General features: G+C 40.9%; 1 protein-coding gene across 1 annotated transcript in view; it reads left to right on the top strand.

Moving 5' to 3' along the window:
- The first annotated feature begins 8,076 nt into the window (after positions 1-8,076).
- Positions 8,077-17,826, top strand: part of LOC140235327 (medium-chain acyl-CoA ligase ACSF2, mitochondrial-like) — a 28,089-nt gene continuing 18,339 nt past the window's right edge. Inside the window, exons 1-3 of the mRNA XM_072315352.1 lie at positions 8,077-8,085; positions 10,691-10,809; positions 11,747-11,912. Of these exons, the coding sequence (XP_072171453.1) occupies positions 8,077-8,085; positions 10,691-10,809; positions 11,747-11,912 (294 nt within the window). The remainder of the gene's footprint in view (positions 8,086-10,690; positions 10,810-11,746; positions 11,913-17,826) is intronic.

Below are 17,826 nucleotides of genomic sequence, written 5' to 3'. Positions count from 1 at the left end.
GGTGGCCAATGGCTGCACACCATGATACAAGGCAATCACCCGATTTCCAAATACCTCAGCCAATCTGTTTCTTACTGCAACTAGTCGATGGGCTGGTGCGCTATCCTGTGCCCATCATAGGCGTCTGAACACACCCCTTTGTTGCACAGGAAAATTTTCCATTAATTCAGGAATCACATGTTAATTTAGAATTTGTAAGCATCCATTTTCGTTGCGGTTGTTTTCAAAGAAGAAGGGCCCTAGGTATGTCTCACCAGTCTGAACATTAAAAAAAAAAAGTGAATTAAAAAGGATTTATGCTGGTCTCACTAACTGAAACTCAGCCATCCGTGACCGTGTAAGAATAAATAAGATGTCATTGGAAAGAGGAGATTATATGGCTTTATGATGTTGCTACTTACTTTGGAGTAAAGTAAACACCATCTTCACAAATTCGAAATGAATCTTGTTGCTTTTTTGTACGCACTGTAGCTACATATATCTCAGCAATTTGAAGCTAATTTGTGTAAAATGAACTCTGAATTCCTAAAAGAATTTACTGCTGTTTAGTATTGCAGGTTTCTCATTGTTTATTCTGAACACCACCTTATAGTCAACACTGTACCATCCGTTCAATCTTGAATGTCTTCCCTCTCCATGATAGGGACTGAGGCCCCCACAAATATCTTCTGTTAAAAGGGGATGGCTTGTAACTGATGATCGGGAATCAGTGGGAATGCTGGGGGATGATTGTTCCAATCCTTGGGGGATTCATTTAAGAGTGCATTTTTGTTCTGTGAAAATTATTTGCTTCAGAATGGTCTCATATTCAAGTAATGTGCAGTGTAATGTTTCCGGGTTAGCATGCCTGTACATCGTAGAGTGCATGCAAAATATGGGGTCATATATCACAAACTCACGTAAATTTTCTGACTTCTAGTGATACCCTATAACTTGAATATCCAAACAGTGCACCTATGTCCGAAATCTGGTGTTCCATAAAAAAAAGTTACATTTTCTCTTCGTAAACATTAAGTTTCATTTATATATGTACATACATTTTTAATGGAAACACATATTATATGCACATGTAAAAGGTGTGAAGCCAATAGTGGCGATGGGATAGACAGAAATTGAAAGAGATAAGAAAATGAAAAACAGCTATAATAAACTACATGTATAACATGAATCGACAGGAAACAGACAGAAATATGGCTTAATGTACCCCAAAATGGCATCTTTTTAGATAAAAAGTAAAAAGGGTAAAAGCGGTAGGCTAACAAAGAGAGAAAAAAACAACACAGAATAAAAAATAAAGAATAAAGAAGAGATTTAGAGTGCGAAGGAGAAAAATAAGGAGAAAAGTAAACAAAGGAAAATTTTATTCATCTCGAGTTATAATAGCTTTACATCAACAGCTTAAAATAAAGAAATTTTAATCCATGTATCCATAAATAAATAAATTCAATTCAGTTCAATTCAATTCGTATACAGCTGTATATCAATAGTTTTTGTATACATGTAGTTGTAAGTGTCGGGTTAATGTATTGTTATTATGGTGCATACGTCAATGTATGTTAATGTGAGTGAGTTTCATTTTGTACTGTCTGATTGTGGTGTACCTGTGATGTATTGAATGTAAATTTTGTTGCGATATCCAATGTATAAAGAATTTCCAGAGTGGACAATTTAAGTAATCAATCGATAAATCTCCTCTTCCGTTTATCCTGTTCAGCGTGTAGGCACTCTCTCTCTCTCTCTCTCTCCTTCCTTTAATTTTGTTTTTGCTCTAATCCTTTCATTCGTATATTCCCCTCAGTTTAGTCATGTCACGTTGTTGTGTCTCTGTTGTTTCTTTCATTTTGTCTTATCTTTTGCATTATGCATAATTACGCACTTGTAATTATGATAAGTATTTTTGAAGATATTTTAGAGTGGTCTAAAATCTACAACCAACGCTTTTTAGTGGACCTCTTAGTTCTCATTTTTACCCTGCAAACATAACTTTGTAATACCAGTATGTGTGCATATCTTTATTAGTTTGTTAATTACCATTGAATGTCATACTTTGTAATGTATACTTGCTTATGTTTGCATTTTTGATTTACTTTGTGTTATGTTTTGTTGAAAGAAAAATGAGAATAAAATAGATAATTGAAATGAAATCCAAATGCATAGCTCCATTTAGTCCCCTGCATACACGGCATACACATTAACAATTTGTTTGCAGACTATTAGACCAAAATTCTTTTTTTGTTTTGAAGTACAGCTGAACAATAATTTTCTTATCAGAACAAAGCTCACCGAAAAAAAACAAAACATGTTTATCCTTGCTGTACCCTATCAGCAAAACCTCCCTCTCTCTTCCTTCCCACTTCAAGCAGTCTCTTATAAATGTAGGACCTATAACTATAGTATTATCATGCTCTTTCGTTGAACTGTTCTTTGAAGTTTTGTCTATAAATAAAGGCTAATCGTACACTGTCTGCGCAACGGCTCCAGATGATCGACTCGTACGTATTTGTGCATGCTATTTAGCTAATACATTGTAGGCGCTACTTGTACGAGGTTATAATATGATTCATTTAAAGGGAAATTATCAGAACGTAAAAATAGGTTTGTCCTTAATATCATTTAAAAAATGAAGAAATAGCTTTCTTAGATTTTTTTGGTTTGGTATCAGCATCCACAATACACAGATATTATTTTGTTTTTAATGAGGCCTACTCGCACAACCCGGATAGGATCGGCGGTTGCGGAACGTTTCTGCGTACGGCCTATTGTGCGGTATATTCGTTCCGCGGAACTAATCGACTGGATTCGACCAGTATATCGGTTCCCCCGGAACCCGGAACGGATCGACTGTGACACCGGCCAACAGGTTTGTGGGGTAAACGCGCTATACGGGGGCACGCAGAGCGAGTCGCCTTGTTTAAAGGCTATATCTTTATGGGCGTGAATGGCGCTCACCGGCGCCAGCGGGTGCAGTGACAAAAAAAGCAGTGAATGAAGTAGTGACAGATATCCACGACCGTGTCCATCTTCACTTCCTAGGATTATGACCGACCATGACCTGGCATACAAAACTGTTCATCTGCACCTGGGTGAGAAAATTTTTTTCATGCCTTTCAGTGAGAAAGAGTGCATGAGAGTGTAACCTGGTTCGAAAATTACCAGATCCTGTATTTTGCAATCAGAAGAGCGCAATGATCAATTACGTACTAGTCTTACGATCGCGCGGGAAACCGAATAATGAAGCATTTTTATGTACAGCTGTACATGTATTTCGAAATGCTTATTGAGAGGTAACTGCCCCACTGCCCCCAACTCCCCCCCCCCCCCCCTTGCCTAGGCCTATACTACCCCCTGCCCCAATCCCCCAATCATGCAGAATCGATGCCCTTGCACGTGAATACGCTACAACAAATATAATTTGATTAGAGATGGCACCGGTGTCTTTACCTTATTCATCGAGCGGAAGCACACAGAAGTGCATAATTATATCAACAGAGATCTAGCTTTGGAGCTTCGCAGTTTATCTGCAGACCGCAGTGTCCGGCCCTGTGAAAGATTGCATATCGAGGCATGTGGACGTGCAGCACAGTATGGCGATGGCTGAAACATTTTTAAGATCAACATTCGGCCCTGTACTTGGGAGAAGGATAACAGGAATCGGGCTGCCTTGCCGCGTTCGAATTTCCAACTTACTAGCCCATCCAGCACAAAGGTAAGAGAGTGGTTCCCTTTAAGCATCCATCATTCAACACTGCCTGGTTAACATCCACTGAATGCTAAATCGCGCGTTAAAGTTCATTGCAAACAGCTCTACTTGTTTCTCCGTGCGCTACACTTGTCTTCCGATCATGCCACAGCACGCAATGTGATTCCCATTTGAAATGTAAATTCATTGTCGGGCATACACCTTCCTACAAATTACAGTACGGAACGTATAAGCCATGGGTATACTTTGGAAAAGGCTGGAAGATGTTTTCACACCACCCTGCTGAAATGTAGTTCGCCAAGCTAGCCAGAATTTTTTTTTTTTTTGGGGGGGGGGAGGGGGCAAAATCTCGACGGGGGCACATTATGTGACGGTGTGAAAATCTTCGGCGAGAGAGCGAAGCGACCGAGCGGGGAGCGGGGACACCACTATGGTGACTTTTTGTTAAAAAAAAAAAACAGCAGAGTATAAAAGTCGCGTTTATAGAGCATTTTAAAAGCAAATTTCTAGGAAATTACACATAGTGAGACAAAATTAGTGCGAAGGACTACGATTATAACATACGGGGGTACATTATTTTATGTGACGGTGTAAGTTCCTCGGCGAGGGAGAGAATCGACCGAGCGGGGGAGGGTGTGGGAGGGGTATACCCTCCTCCCACGGTAAGGATTTTTTGTAAAAACAGAGTACAAAAGTCGCGTTTATATAGAGCATTTTAAAAGCAAATTTCTAGGAAATTACACATAGTGAAACAAAATTAGTGCGAAGGACTACGATCATAACATACGAGGGTACATTTTATGTGACGGTGTAAGATCCTCGGCGAGTAAGAAAATCGACCGAGCGGGGGAGGGTGTTTGAGGGGAGATATCCTCCTCCCACGGTAAGGACATTTGTAAAAACAGAGTACAAAAGTCGCGTTTATAGAGCATTTAAAAGTAAATTTCTAGGAAATTGAACATAGTGGAAAAAATTAGTGCGAAAGACTATGAATATAACATATATATATATATATATATATATATATATATATATATACATTTATATGTGACGGTGTGAGATCCTCGGCGAGGGAGCGAAGCGACCGAGCAGGGGGAGGGTGTGGGAGATACCCCCTCCCACGGTAGAGACTTTTTGAAAAACAGAGTAAAAAAGTCGCGTTTATAGAGCATTTAAAAGCAAATTCCCATAAAATTGAACATTGTGAAAAAATTAGTGCAAAGGACTATGATTATAACATACGGGGTATATTTTTTTGTGACGGTGTGAGATCCTCGGCGAGGGAGTGAAGCAACCGAGCGGGGGGGGGGAGGGTGTGGGAGGGGGGATACCCCCTCCCACGGTATGGGACTTTTCGTAAAAACAGAGTGCAAAAGTCGCGTTTATAGAGCATTAGAAAGCAATTTTCTAGGGAATTAAACATGGCAAAAAAAGAAATAGTGTGAAGGACTACAATTATAACATAGGGGGGTACATTATGTGACGGTGTGAGATCCTCGGCGAGGGAGCGAAGCGACCGAGCAGGGGAGGGTGTGGGAGGGGGGTATCACGGTAGGGACTTTTTGTAAAAACAGAGTGTAAAAGTCGCGTTTACAGAGCATTAAAAAGCAATTTTCTAGGGAATTAAACATGGCAAAAAAAAAGAAATAGTGTGAAGGACTGCGATTATAACATAGGGGGGTACATTATGTGACGGTGTCAGTGAGATTCAAACTTCTAGGGAATTAAACGTAGTAAAACAAAAATCACTGCGAAGGACTATCATAACTTATGAAAACTGTTCATTTTACTATATGTATGGGCAGAGCGAGAGAGCCACTTTACTTTGAAATTCGTCTGAAATGTATTCGTTAAAAGCTTGAACGTGATCGCATTGTTCGAACAATAAAAATTATTCTTATATTGCTAAAAAGCATAGAAGAGAGGGAAAATGTGAGGTTTACTAAAGGTGTGTTTCTGGGGGCATACTCGAGGACGAGAGGCTACCAGCTAAAAAACTAAATTTACTCATAAGTAAATATTAGTGTATAGATGTAAAATTGTGCATTTTCAGTTATGAAATTGACAACTTTTAGACAAGAAAGCTGTCTTTATTATTCACTTTGGTCTTTAAATAATTGATTAATTATTTGTCACAGGGGGCACTTGGGGGTGCAAAAACTTGTTTTGCCCCCAAAAAAAATTTATTTGGAAAGGCAAGTGCCCCCCCCCCCCCTCCCCAACCTGCCCCCTCCCCAACCTGCCCCCTCCCCGCACCGGCGCCATTGGCCATGTACACTACATACAAACACTGGTGCAAAAAAAAAAAAAAAAATGACGACAGTTTGTAAACTGGGTTTGCACACTTTTGTTTTGCCACCGCGTCAGCATCCAGTGACAAATTCTATTGATCTGTGTCTTGATACCATTGCCTGAGAATAATTTTTTTAAAACTTTGCACGAGACAGGTATCACATAATCGTGATAACATTTCACTACGATACTGTTAGCTGTTTAATCTTTTAGGCAAATCGTATACCACCAAATTTTGTTTAGCTTGTACGCATTTACAGGACTGTCGATCTTTCGGGAGTAAAACCCCAGAGACGCAACAGTATTAGTGGTGATACTTGTATATACTGTGCAAACTGATTAGTCCGTCTTGAAGTTCTCACCTCCTCTGCCCAAAGTCCAAAGAACGGATGGTCATTATCATCCATGTTCTGGAAAATACATTGACATTACAGAGCATGTCCTTGACCACAGTAGGTCCTGTTGACCGGCTGGGACACGCCATTCAACATCGCGTATATGCCGACGACATTTTTTTCACACGTACTGCTTTACGCATTGGAAAATTAGTGGATTAGGATGACAGGTGACCGCGATACACTTAAAATGCCGTTATCTTAAAAATCAAGGAGAAAATTGAATGCAGGGTGATTGTAGGTGCGAATAAGATCCATCCAAGCTATGTTCCAGCAGGACCTGTCAAATTATATGTTGTTTTGAAAGAAGAAAAAACATTAAATATGAATTTACACGGGAGCGAAAAGTCTAAATTTCGATACTTTTATTGGTATTTAGTTCTAGTGGGAGAAGAACGGAGACCAGTCTTAGTTACTGCCGAGCATCACCAGACAGCTGTTCTGCGAAATTACTGAGGAAAACTATTCCGGACGTCTTAGATGAGACTACAGAGAAGTACCCCGACAGGGAGTGTGTCGTATTTTCTGCGGACAATGAACGAAGGACCTTCAGACGTTTCAAAGGGGAGGTAAGGAAAGTGACGGGTGGCATGATTTCGCTCACTTCCCAATCCATGACATGAAATCTGTATGACTGTATTGTTTTATATGTTTATGTCGATTCCTATGATGTCCTGTATTTTCAGAAGTAAAACTAAAAAGGCAGCTGGCAAGTGTTCTTTAAAACTCTGATTAAAATAAAAACACGAAATCCCTTCTTTATTGCAATGCAACCATTGAGACAATGGCACCCTTTACGAATATTTTCATTTCTGCCAGTATGAATGTTTAATTCCTGGTTCGATTCTAACAGGTTTTCCGATCACAGAGGTTAGACAACCAACACCTCACAAGGACAACAGCTGATACTTTGTTCAGAAGATGAAATGGTTACATGTGTAGGGAGATGAATGGAGTGCAGACAGATGGATGGAAAGACAAAAAGAATACAAATGGATAGGGCAAGAAGGAACTCGTTTGATTTTATGGGAGCATAATCAGTCTCTCATTGGAATACACGAACACTTTACATGCACTCGGCAGAGAACATACCTAGGTGCCTTTGCGTTCTTGACGTGTAGAATGTCTAAGTAAAGAAATATCAAATTCGACTTACTTTGATGACAGTCTATTCATACTCCACAATTTGCCCAAAGCAATGAAGAGGTTACAGAGGGGGTGGGGAGGGGGTTTCTTCGTATCAGTTTTAGATAATGTTGTTCGGCTGCAACTGCAAACAGAAATACAATGTAATTCGTCTTTCCTACAATTCCCCCGAAAGATATTGTCCTACGTCTAAAAAGCACAGAGGCACAAAATATATCTAACAAACCTAATGGGCTAAATCTGTATTCATGGTAAACAGGACACGTTCATACACTGCCATGAATGCACATTTTATCCTGGCGGAATTTCCATTTGTAACGTGTTTTTTCTTTTCTTTTCTTTTTCATTGTACTCGCATTGTGTGTAAAGGTTGACAGGCTTGCCCTCGGCCTGGTTCGCATCGGGGTACGCCACGGTGACCGGGTGGGAATCTGGGGACCCAACACCATTGAGTGGCTACACACACAGTATGCTGTGGCGTCTATAGGCGCCATCTTGGTCAATATCAACGCGGCGTGTCGGCCAGCTGAATTACATCACATCATGGCCAAGGTGAAAGGATGTGTACGAGGTTTACATGTTGATAAAATCTTTGGAATATACTCTTCCAATTTGTAACCTTTCAAGACTAAGTGGTACTTGCAGCCGATCCATAAGTCAATCATGGCTTACTTCAATCATGCTGACATGTCGTCCTTCTAAACCGCCTACCAAACATTGATGGAATAAGTAGAATGTAATATTCAGCTATGTTACGTAGACGCCACGGTGAACATGTTATACTGCATGGCCTCGGCCAATTTTAGCATCGAGTGAATAACACGTTAACAATCAACTCTATCCGAAAACGCTACAACGGTTATGTTAAAAGTGTAGTCGTATCAGTGTGACGTACAGTGTTGTTTTTGAACGCGAAGAAAGATAAATTTCAGACCCAGGGCCAGGAAATATCCCTCAGAAAAAAAAAAAAAGAACCTATAGAGCTAGATATATGAATAAAAAAAATCAATCAATCAATAGATGATAAATAAATACATAAGTAGGACTAGATAGACCAATGAATAAATTTGAAACAATGACGAGTTCGTCGTTCGTCCCGTCAAGAATGCGACTAGGACCCCGTTTACAGTGCGAGGCTCGGCCGCGGCTCGGCCGCGGCCGAGTCCAGCCCCGCTTCAGTGTAAACGCGCAAAAGGCCAAATGCGAGGCCAAAATTGGCCTCGCATTTGGCCTCGCTCTGGAGGTGGTCTCGGCCGCGGCCGAGCCGCGGCCGAGCCCGGCCTTTTCTTGGTGTAAACGCAAACTGGGCCAAATGCGCGGCCAATTGCGCGGCCAGTTTTAGTCTGGCTTCCAAACCCTCTGCCTGTATCTTTCGCTGTTCAGGATATCAACCCCCTCAACGTCGAAAACTAGTATAGTTTAAGATGGTTTTGTCCTGCAAAGGATTTTTTCCTTCGGCAAAGGCCTTTGCCCGAACGGCGACTTCGTCGCCACGGAATTCAGTTGGCAAAGGGTCTGAAGACCAGACAATACCAAATTGCGTTAGTTTACAAGCAGAGCGCCACTACGACCAAATAATGAAAGGTTTGAATCTAAAGCGCGGCCGAGCCCAGCAGTGTAAACGGACAAAATTGCGAGGCTCGGCCGCGCAATTAAGGCCGGGCTCGGCCGCGGCGAGCCGCGGCCGAGCCCAGCCCCGCTTCAGTGTAAACGCGCAAAAGGCCAAATGCGAGGCCAAAATTGGCCTCGCATTTGGCCTCGCTCTGGAGGTGGTCTCGGCCACGGCCGAGCCGCGGCCGAGCCCGGCCTCTTCTTGGTGTAAGCGCAAACTGGGCCAAATGCGCGGCCAGTTTTAGTCTGGCTTCCAGACCCTCTGCCCGTACTATTTCGCTATTCACGATATTAACCCCCTCAACGTGGAAAACTAGTATAGTTTAGGGTGGTTTTGTCCTGCAAAGGATTTTTCCTTCGGCAAAGGCCTTTGCCCGAACGGCGACTTCGTCGCCACGGAATCCAGTTGGCAAAGGGTTTGAAAACCAGGCTATACCAAATTGCGTTTGTTTACAAGCAGAGCGCCACTACGACAAAATATTGAATGGTTTGAATTAAAAGCGCGGCCGAGCCCAGCAGTGTAAACGGACAAAATTGCGAGGCTCGGCCGCGCAATTGAGGCCGGGCTCGGCCGCGGCCAAGCCGCGGCCGAGCCCGGCCCCGCACTGTAAACGGGGTCTAAGACCCCGTTAACAGTGCGGGGCCGGGCTCAATTGCGCGGCCGAGCCTCGCAATTTTGTCCGTTTACACTGCTGGGATCGGCCCATAGAGCTTTATTATACGTACTAAACACAGCTCTATGGATCGGCCGCGCTTTTCAATATTTTGTCGTAGTGGCGCTCTGCTTGTAAACAAACGCAATTTGATATAGTCTGGTTTTCAGACCCTTTGCCAACTGGATTCCGTGGCGACGAACTCGCCGTTCGGGCAAAGGCCTTTGCCGAAGGAAAAATCCTTTGCAGGACAAAACCACCTTAAACTATAGTAGTTTTCGACGTTGAGGGGGTTAATATCGTGAATAGCGAAATAGTACGGCAGAGGGTCTGGAAGTCAGACTAAAATTGGCCGCGCATTTGGCCCAGTTTGCGTTTACACCAAGAAGAGCCCACCTCCAGAGCGTGGCCAAATGCGAGGCCAATTTTGGCCTCGCATTTGGCCTTTTGCGCGTGTACACTGAAATGAAGGAGGGCTCGGCCGCGGCCGAGCCTCGCACTGTAAACGGGGTCTTATATACATTCAGGGCGCGTGTCACCAATCCACAATTAAGGTAGACGCTGTATTGAGAAGATCTCCGTCTATTATGTCTATTCGTGATACTGTTTTGCTGTTTTGGGGATTGTTGTATGTTTGTTTGTTTTTCAGGGGGGGGGGGGATGTTACACAAGACCTGTGCTAAAACCAGGGCAGAACCAACTTTCCTTTCACTCCTGAAACAAAAAATACAAATGGTCCATCGATTGTTCTTTAATGTTGAGTTGTCTCGCTTGAGTTGCTTTAAGTCTTAGGGGCTGAATAAAGCCCAAGTCTTTATGTACTCAAACGTCATTACACTTGCATAAATCCGATTTAGAGTCCCATGAGACTGTTCATTATATCACACACTTAGGCAGGTGTGAAGACGCTGGTGTCTGCATCATCGTTCCTGACACAGGACTACTACGAAATGATCGCTGAAATTTGTCCATCCATTACTTCGTCGTTGGCGGGAAAGTTGCAGAGCCCTCAGTAAGTACGTGAGTGTGTGTGTGTGTGTGTGTGTGTGTATGTATGTGTGTGTGTGCGCGCGCGCACGTGTGTGTTTATGACTGCATTTTTTTTTTCCATCTGGGAGCAACTGAGTCTTGCTTGGCGAATATAATATATATGTTAATGCAGTGAAAGACTGAGGCCAAAAGATAGCTAACCAACTTATAGCTATCAAAGTCTGACCCGTGAAGAGATAGATGAAAACAGATCGAATGATACAATAATCATAACATTTTCTTCCTAAGATCTGATGGACATATCAATGTTACGTTTACTGCTACTGCTGAATTACGATTGAATGATAGTCTCAACGAGGCAGCACTATCGGAGATAAGGATTGAAGCTCGTTTGAAGATGTTTCTTAAGCAATCAAATTTTCCCGCGGAACAGCTCTTTTCGTTAGATACATGAGAGAATGTACCATCTATATCTATCTTTTTAATCTGTAAGATCATTACTATCTTGACAACTCTCCGATACAATGCTAGACTGTCATAATGGAGGTTTAAAGGGATTGTATAGTTTTGGTCGAGACCTAATTTCAGGTTTCTAAAATTTTTTGGTGAGGTAATGAGAAACATCTTATGAAATATGAAAGAGCATGTAATTCCATGAGGTATTCAACGTTTATTTGATGAGAATTGGTTTTGAAATGGCTGAGATGTCCAAACAAAGTGATTCTAACAAGTGTGGGACCCACACTTTATTACGATCGCTTTGTTTTACTTTGTTTTTGGATTTTTCAGTTGTTCCAAACCCGATTTTCATCAAATAAACTTTGAATTCCTCTTAAAGTGGTATGCTCTGTACTATTTCATAAGTGTTTTCTTGGTATCTCGCAAAAAGTTAAAAGCCCAGTTCTCATCTCCACCAATACTGTACCATCCTTTTATGACTTCTGCGTTTATGTATCTAGACTGCCTGACATGGAATCTGTGGTAATGTATGGAGGAGAAAAGCGACCAGGAGTCTATGTCATGGATGACGTCATATCGATGGGGAGGGATGAAGACATGAAGGTTTTAAAGGCATGCAGGAGCAAGCTTGGATGCGATGACACAAGCAACATGATTTTCACATCTGTAAGTGTACAAGAAGACTATTTATTTTTATTTATTTATTTATTTATTTATTTATTTATTTATTTATTTATTTATTTATCAAGTCTTCTTTAAAAGCAGGGTAGTCCCATTCAGTGCCACAAAGGCCTGCTTCACAAGGGAGCCCTGCGTTGATATACCTTACATTGCATGTGAACACAATAAAAAAAACAAGAACAAAACGAACATAGATATGATACAGCTAAAGAACAATCGGTTCGTAAGAACATAAAACACATAAGAAAGAACATAAAACGAGCAGAGAAAATAGATATTTGAATAATTCATAGCTAGTGTAAAGGGTTTATATCAAATGAGAGATTGATGAATAAATGTTTGCAATGAGGAGGCTGTTTGAATAAAAATGGGTAACTCATTAAACGATTTGCTTGCAGCATAATGTGAAGGAGCATTTCTTATATTATTCAGTTCTAGGTTTGGGTATATGTAATTGTCAAGAAAGGGCATATCGAGTGGTATAAGTAGTATGGCGTTTGGTCACAAGTTTGACTATGTACGTTGGGGCTAAATTGTGTAATAATTTGTACACCAGGACACAGTAATGATATTGAATTCTTTGTTCAACTGACTGCCATTTGAGAGTATGAGTAAGAGCTTGCGCTGACATGTAATAACCTCCAATTACTCTCTTCAATACTACACGAGCATACTTGTTCTGACAGCGTTGCAATCTATTTAAATTTGTCTTTGTTAGTGACCCCCTAGCCCGACCAGACGCTGTGTCGCGACTTACACTTGTGTACAGCGACAAGGCTGTGTATAGTTAGTGACCCCCATACAGCACAACAGTAATCAATATGTGGAAGTATGAAAGAAAAATACAACTGATTCATGATTTCACGTGTCAAACACGATTTGATTCTTCGTATACATACAATTGAACGAGAAATTTTCATGACTACTTCATCGATGTGGGGAGACCAGTCAAGAGTTTGTTCAAAGATTACCCCAAGGTGTTTGATTCTCGTTGCAGTTTCCAAAGGCCTGCTATTCACACAAATTTGAAAAGAATGTCTCTGTTTTCCTCGGCGAGGTCTGAATATCATAACTTTCGTTTTTTCTAAATTAACAATCATACCATTATCTGAAAACCATTTACTGAGGAGTAGAGTGTCTACTTGGAGTTGTTCCTGTATTTTATAAGCATCATGTCCTGGGTGAAATATTGCCGTGTCGTCTGCATAGAGAGATACTTTAGTCGAAGTACTAAAGTTTAAAGGGTGTGTACATTTCTGGTCGAGGTGAGGATTTAGCTTTTAACGCTTTGCGAGATATTCAGAAACCACTCTATGAGATGTCAAAGAGCATGCAGTTCTAAGGGGTATCAAAAGTTTATTTGATGAAAATCGGTTTTGAAATGGCTGAGATATCCAAAAACAAAGTGAAACAAAGAGATCCTAATAAAGTTGTGGCATGTCGCCTTTTATTATTAGCACTTTTTTGGATATCTCGGCCATTTGAAAACCAATTTTCATCAAATAAACGTTGAATCCTTTTTGAAATTACATGCTCTTTCATATTTCATAAAAGGCTTTTCATTATCTCACTTAGGAATGTTCAAAGCATGAATCCCCACCCATGGGCGTCACCAGGGGGATGCGTTGGGTGCGGACGCACCCCCCCCCCCCCCCTTCAGACCAAAAAAAAAAAATTACCTCTTCAGTCTGCGAGCAACCTAAACGCCGGACGCTAAATAGTAATTATTCTTTTTTTTTTTTACTTTTTTTTCCAACAGGGACAACAAAATCGTAGGCAAAAATAATTCCCATCCTGGGCTCTGTCAACACTGATTTTATACATAGTGTATCTACGAGTATTCTACAGGGTTTACTATTTATCGACCGTACTGTACATCCGTACGGTACGGAGCACGTACACGTTTGCATGTACGTGTGCTATACTTACAAGTATAGGGTCTATGTACAGCACGTTACTTCTGACCAATCCATATTGATAATGCGAGCCCAAGTGCGAGCCTTAACCTCATTAAAAAAAGAAAATGGAGGGGCAAGTATATCATTTTGCCCATCCACCCCCCATAATTCCCGAGACGAGAAGATTTTCTTGCTTTTTTGCCAGAAAAAAAAAAGTTTACCCCCTTAAAAACATTGGAAGGACAAGCATATTATCATTTTGCCCCCCCCCCCCCGCCATAATTAATAATTAGTGAGTTGAGATTTTTTTTTTTTTTTTTGCTTTTTGACAGAAAAAAAGTTGCCTCCATAAGATGTTCGAGGGGCAAGCCACCATATCTTCCCCATCCCACATAATTGTAATTCCCGAGATGAGAAGATTTTCTTGCTTTTTTGTTAGAAATCTGTCCAATTATTTCTCCAAAGGTGTGCACCAGATGGCAGATTGCTGAATTTCAGTTCTAAAAAAGCAAAGTCTCTCTCGTGTGGGAGGGGGATACTTCTTCCCACACTTTCCCCCGTTCGGTCTTTTTTTTCCATGGACTTGATACACCTATAGATTGACAGATTTACAAATGTTTAATCGAAAGTATGCACCAAATCTGTCACTTTACTTGATTAAAAATAAAATGCAAAAGTTCCGTCGTGGGGGAGGGGATATTATCTTCTTTCAATTGAATTATTAACCCTTTCCCAATGGCGTAGCCAAGGAGGGGGGGGGGGGCGATGGAGCAGTCCCCCCTCCCCCCCCCCCCCCCCCAAAGATTTTGACCGGGGATTTGAATCGAATATGGGAGAGGTATCTTACCACCCTCCCATTGCCTTGTCAATTCTATAGACTTAGTACACTATGGGGAATGACAATTTCCGGTTTCCACAAAAAGTGTGCTTCAGATCGCTTTGTTTCAGTTCTAAAAACTCAAAAGCTCCGTCGAGCGGGAGGGGGTATCCCCCTCCCAAATCCTCCCCTAGCACCTTACTATACTTTGTACTTATACAGAGATGATGCACACTCGGAATAAGAGCCATTAACACTTCAACGGAAAAAAAAAAATGTTTGTTTAAATTATTATTTTGGGGAGGGGGCTGCAACAAATTCAAGTACAGTTGTATTTGACCAAAAGTTTGCACCAGATCGCTGAATTTCAGGTCTGAAAATACAAAATCATCTTCGTTTGGGAGGAGAAATAATGTGAAATGACCCTCATGTACACCCTCGTGTGCATTCTTTTTTTTTTTCTGTTTGATTGCTTAACAAACAACGTTCATGATATTCAGTGTAAGAATTAAGTTTATTTAAATTACACCATTTTATAGGCAAATTATTTAATAATGATTTACATCAAAATGTACTGCTACCTTAGTGGGACTGTTTCAAGTCGATTAAACACGCAAAAACCTGCATCAAATCGCACCATTTACAACATCAAAATTCAAAAAGTTCTCACCACACCATGGGAGGGGGACAACCCGCTCCCATACCCTTCCCCTCGCTAGCTCCGCTTGCTCGGGCTCGGTCGCGTTCTTGACATCAGTGTAAGTTAATACAAGAAGTTTATTTAAATTATATCATTTTATAGGCAAATTGTTCATTAACAATTTATATCAAAATGTACTGCTACCTTAAACAAGTGGGACTGTTTCAAGTCGATAAAACACTCTTTCACTCGCTCTTGTTTTGTCGCGTTTATGATATTGAGTGTAAATATTAAAACAGGAAAATTATTTGGATGGTACTATTCTATAGGCAAATAATTGTTCAACCATTGCATAATCTACATCAAAATATACTGCTACTTTAAACAAGTGGGACTGTTTCCAGTCGATAAAACAAGCAAAAACATGCATCAAATTGCGCCATTTACAACATCAATATCCAAAAACTTCTCATCGTGGGAGGAAGACACCCCCTCCCACACCCTCCCCCTTGCTCACTCCGCTCGCTCTTGTTTGGTCGCGGCCATGATATTCAGTGTAAATATTAAAACAGGAAGTTTCTTTGGATGATACTATTCTATAGGCAAATTGTTCATTAACAATTTATATCAAAATGTACTGCTATACCTTAAACAAGTAGGACTGTTTCAATTCGATAAAACACGCAAAACCTGCATCAAATTGCACCATTTACAACATCAAAATGCAAAAAGTTTTCACCGTGGGAGGGGAACACACCCTCCCACACACCCTCCCCCTCGCTCATTCCGCTCGCTGTTTCGTCGCGTTAATGATAATATTGAAACAGAAAATTTATTTTGATGATAATATTTTATAGGCAAATTGTTCAACCATAATCTACATCAAAATATATTGTTACTTTAAACAAGTGGGACTGTTTTAAGTTGATAAAACAAGCAAAAACATGCATCAAATTGCACCATTTACAACATCAATATGCAAAAACTTCTCACCGTGGGAGGGGAACATCCCCTCACACACTCTCCCCCTTGCTCACTCCCATCGCTCCCTCAGCTCGCTCTTGTTTGGTCGCGTTCGTGATATTCAGGGTAAATATTAAAACAGGAAGTTTATTTGGATGACACTATTCTATAGGCAAATTGTTCAGTAATAATCTACATCAAAATATACTGCTACCTTAAACAAGTGGGACTGTTTTAATTCAATAAAACAAGCAAAACATGCATCAAATTGCATCATTTACAACATCAAATGCAAAAAGTTCTCACCGTGGGAGGGGGTACAACCCCCTCCCACCCCCCCCCCCCCCTTGCTCGCTCCGTTCGCTCGGGCTCGGTCGCTTCGCTCCCTCGCATACTAACAGCCTCCTCCCTTCCCCCAAAAAAGATGAAATCCTAGCTACGCCGGTGCCCTTTCCCCGCTTGGTTTCCCTAAAAAACCCTAAAAGTCTGGGGATTGAGAGCTTCCTGAATTCCAAAAGAATGTCCGTTCAAAAAATCTCGTTACATCTAGTGTCAAAACGCACCCCCCTTGAAAAAAAAAAACTGGTGACGCCCCTGCCACCTCAACCAGTACTGTACAATCCCTTTAAGTTAGGAACATCATTGATGAACATACAAAAGAGCAGTGGCCCTAGTATTGAACCCTGTGGGACTCTTGTATGAACGGGGAGAAATTCGGATCTCTTTGCCTTTAAAAGAAACGCATTGCTCTCTCCCTATTACGTAAGATTCAAACCACTTTAGTTCAGTTTTGTCTATGCCGAAGTAGGACAATTTCAGCAAAAGCAGGTCATGGGGTATGACATCGAAGGCCTTTTTTAAGTCTAAAAAGACTGCCCCAACCACATTGCCTTTGTCAAGGTTATCAGACAAAAAGTCACTAATCTCTATTAAACATGTTTTGGTTGAGTGACTGGGTCTAAAACCTGATCGGCGCTCCGTCAACAGCTCGCCTTCATCCAAGTAACTAAAGAGTTGCGAGTGGACTGCTTTTTCGAAGATTTTTGCTGCAGTGGATAAGAGTGAGATAGGACGATAATTGCGTATGTCACTCACAAACTTATTTTTTGGTACAGGTATAATTTTAGCAAGCTTAAATGAGCGGGTAAACACTCCCGTTTCTAACGATTGATTAAAAATATGCGCTAAAGGTGAGGCTATCAGGTGAGCGCTTATTTTCAAAAGTTTAGGATGAAGTTCATCCAACCCAACATATTTTGTACAGTCTAGCTTCTGTAATTCTCTTTGAACAAAATCCGTACTTATTTCATCAAAAGAAAAAAAAAGATCGTGCACGGTTTATATAATTCAAACACTTTTGCCGTTGCTGATTTTTATCATTCTTGTCATTATTACTACAACATAATTTGCTAACATTACTGAACATAACATTGAACTCTGTTGCAATCCTATAAAAATCATCAGTTGGTTCACCGTCAATACATACATTTGACTCATCACATACTTTCTTATTTGGCAATAAATCTTTAAGCACTTTCCATCTTTTCCTCATATCATTACCACTGTCTGATAATGCATCGC

This window comes from Diadema setosum, chromosome 11, assembly GCF_964275005.1.
Source record: "Diadema setosum chromosome 11, eeDiaSeto1, whole genome shotgun sequence".
Classification (NCBI taxonomy): Eukaryota; Metazoa; Echinodermata; class Echinoidea; order Diadematoida; family Diadematidae; genus Diadema; species Diadema setosum.
The sequence above is the reverse complement of the archived record's forward strand: the minus strand, read 5'-3'. Positions and strand labels throughout refer to the sequence as shown.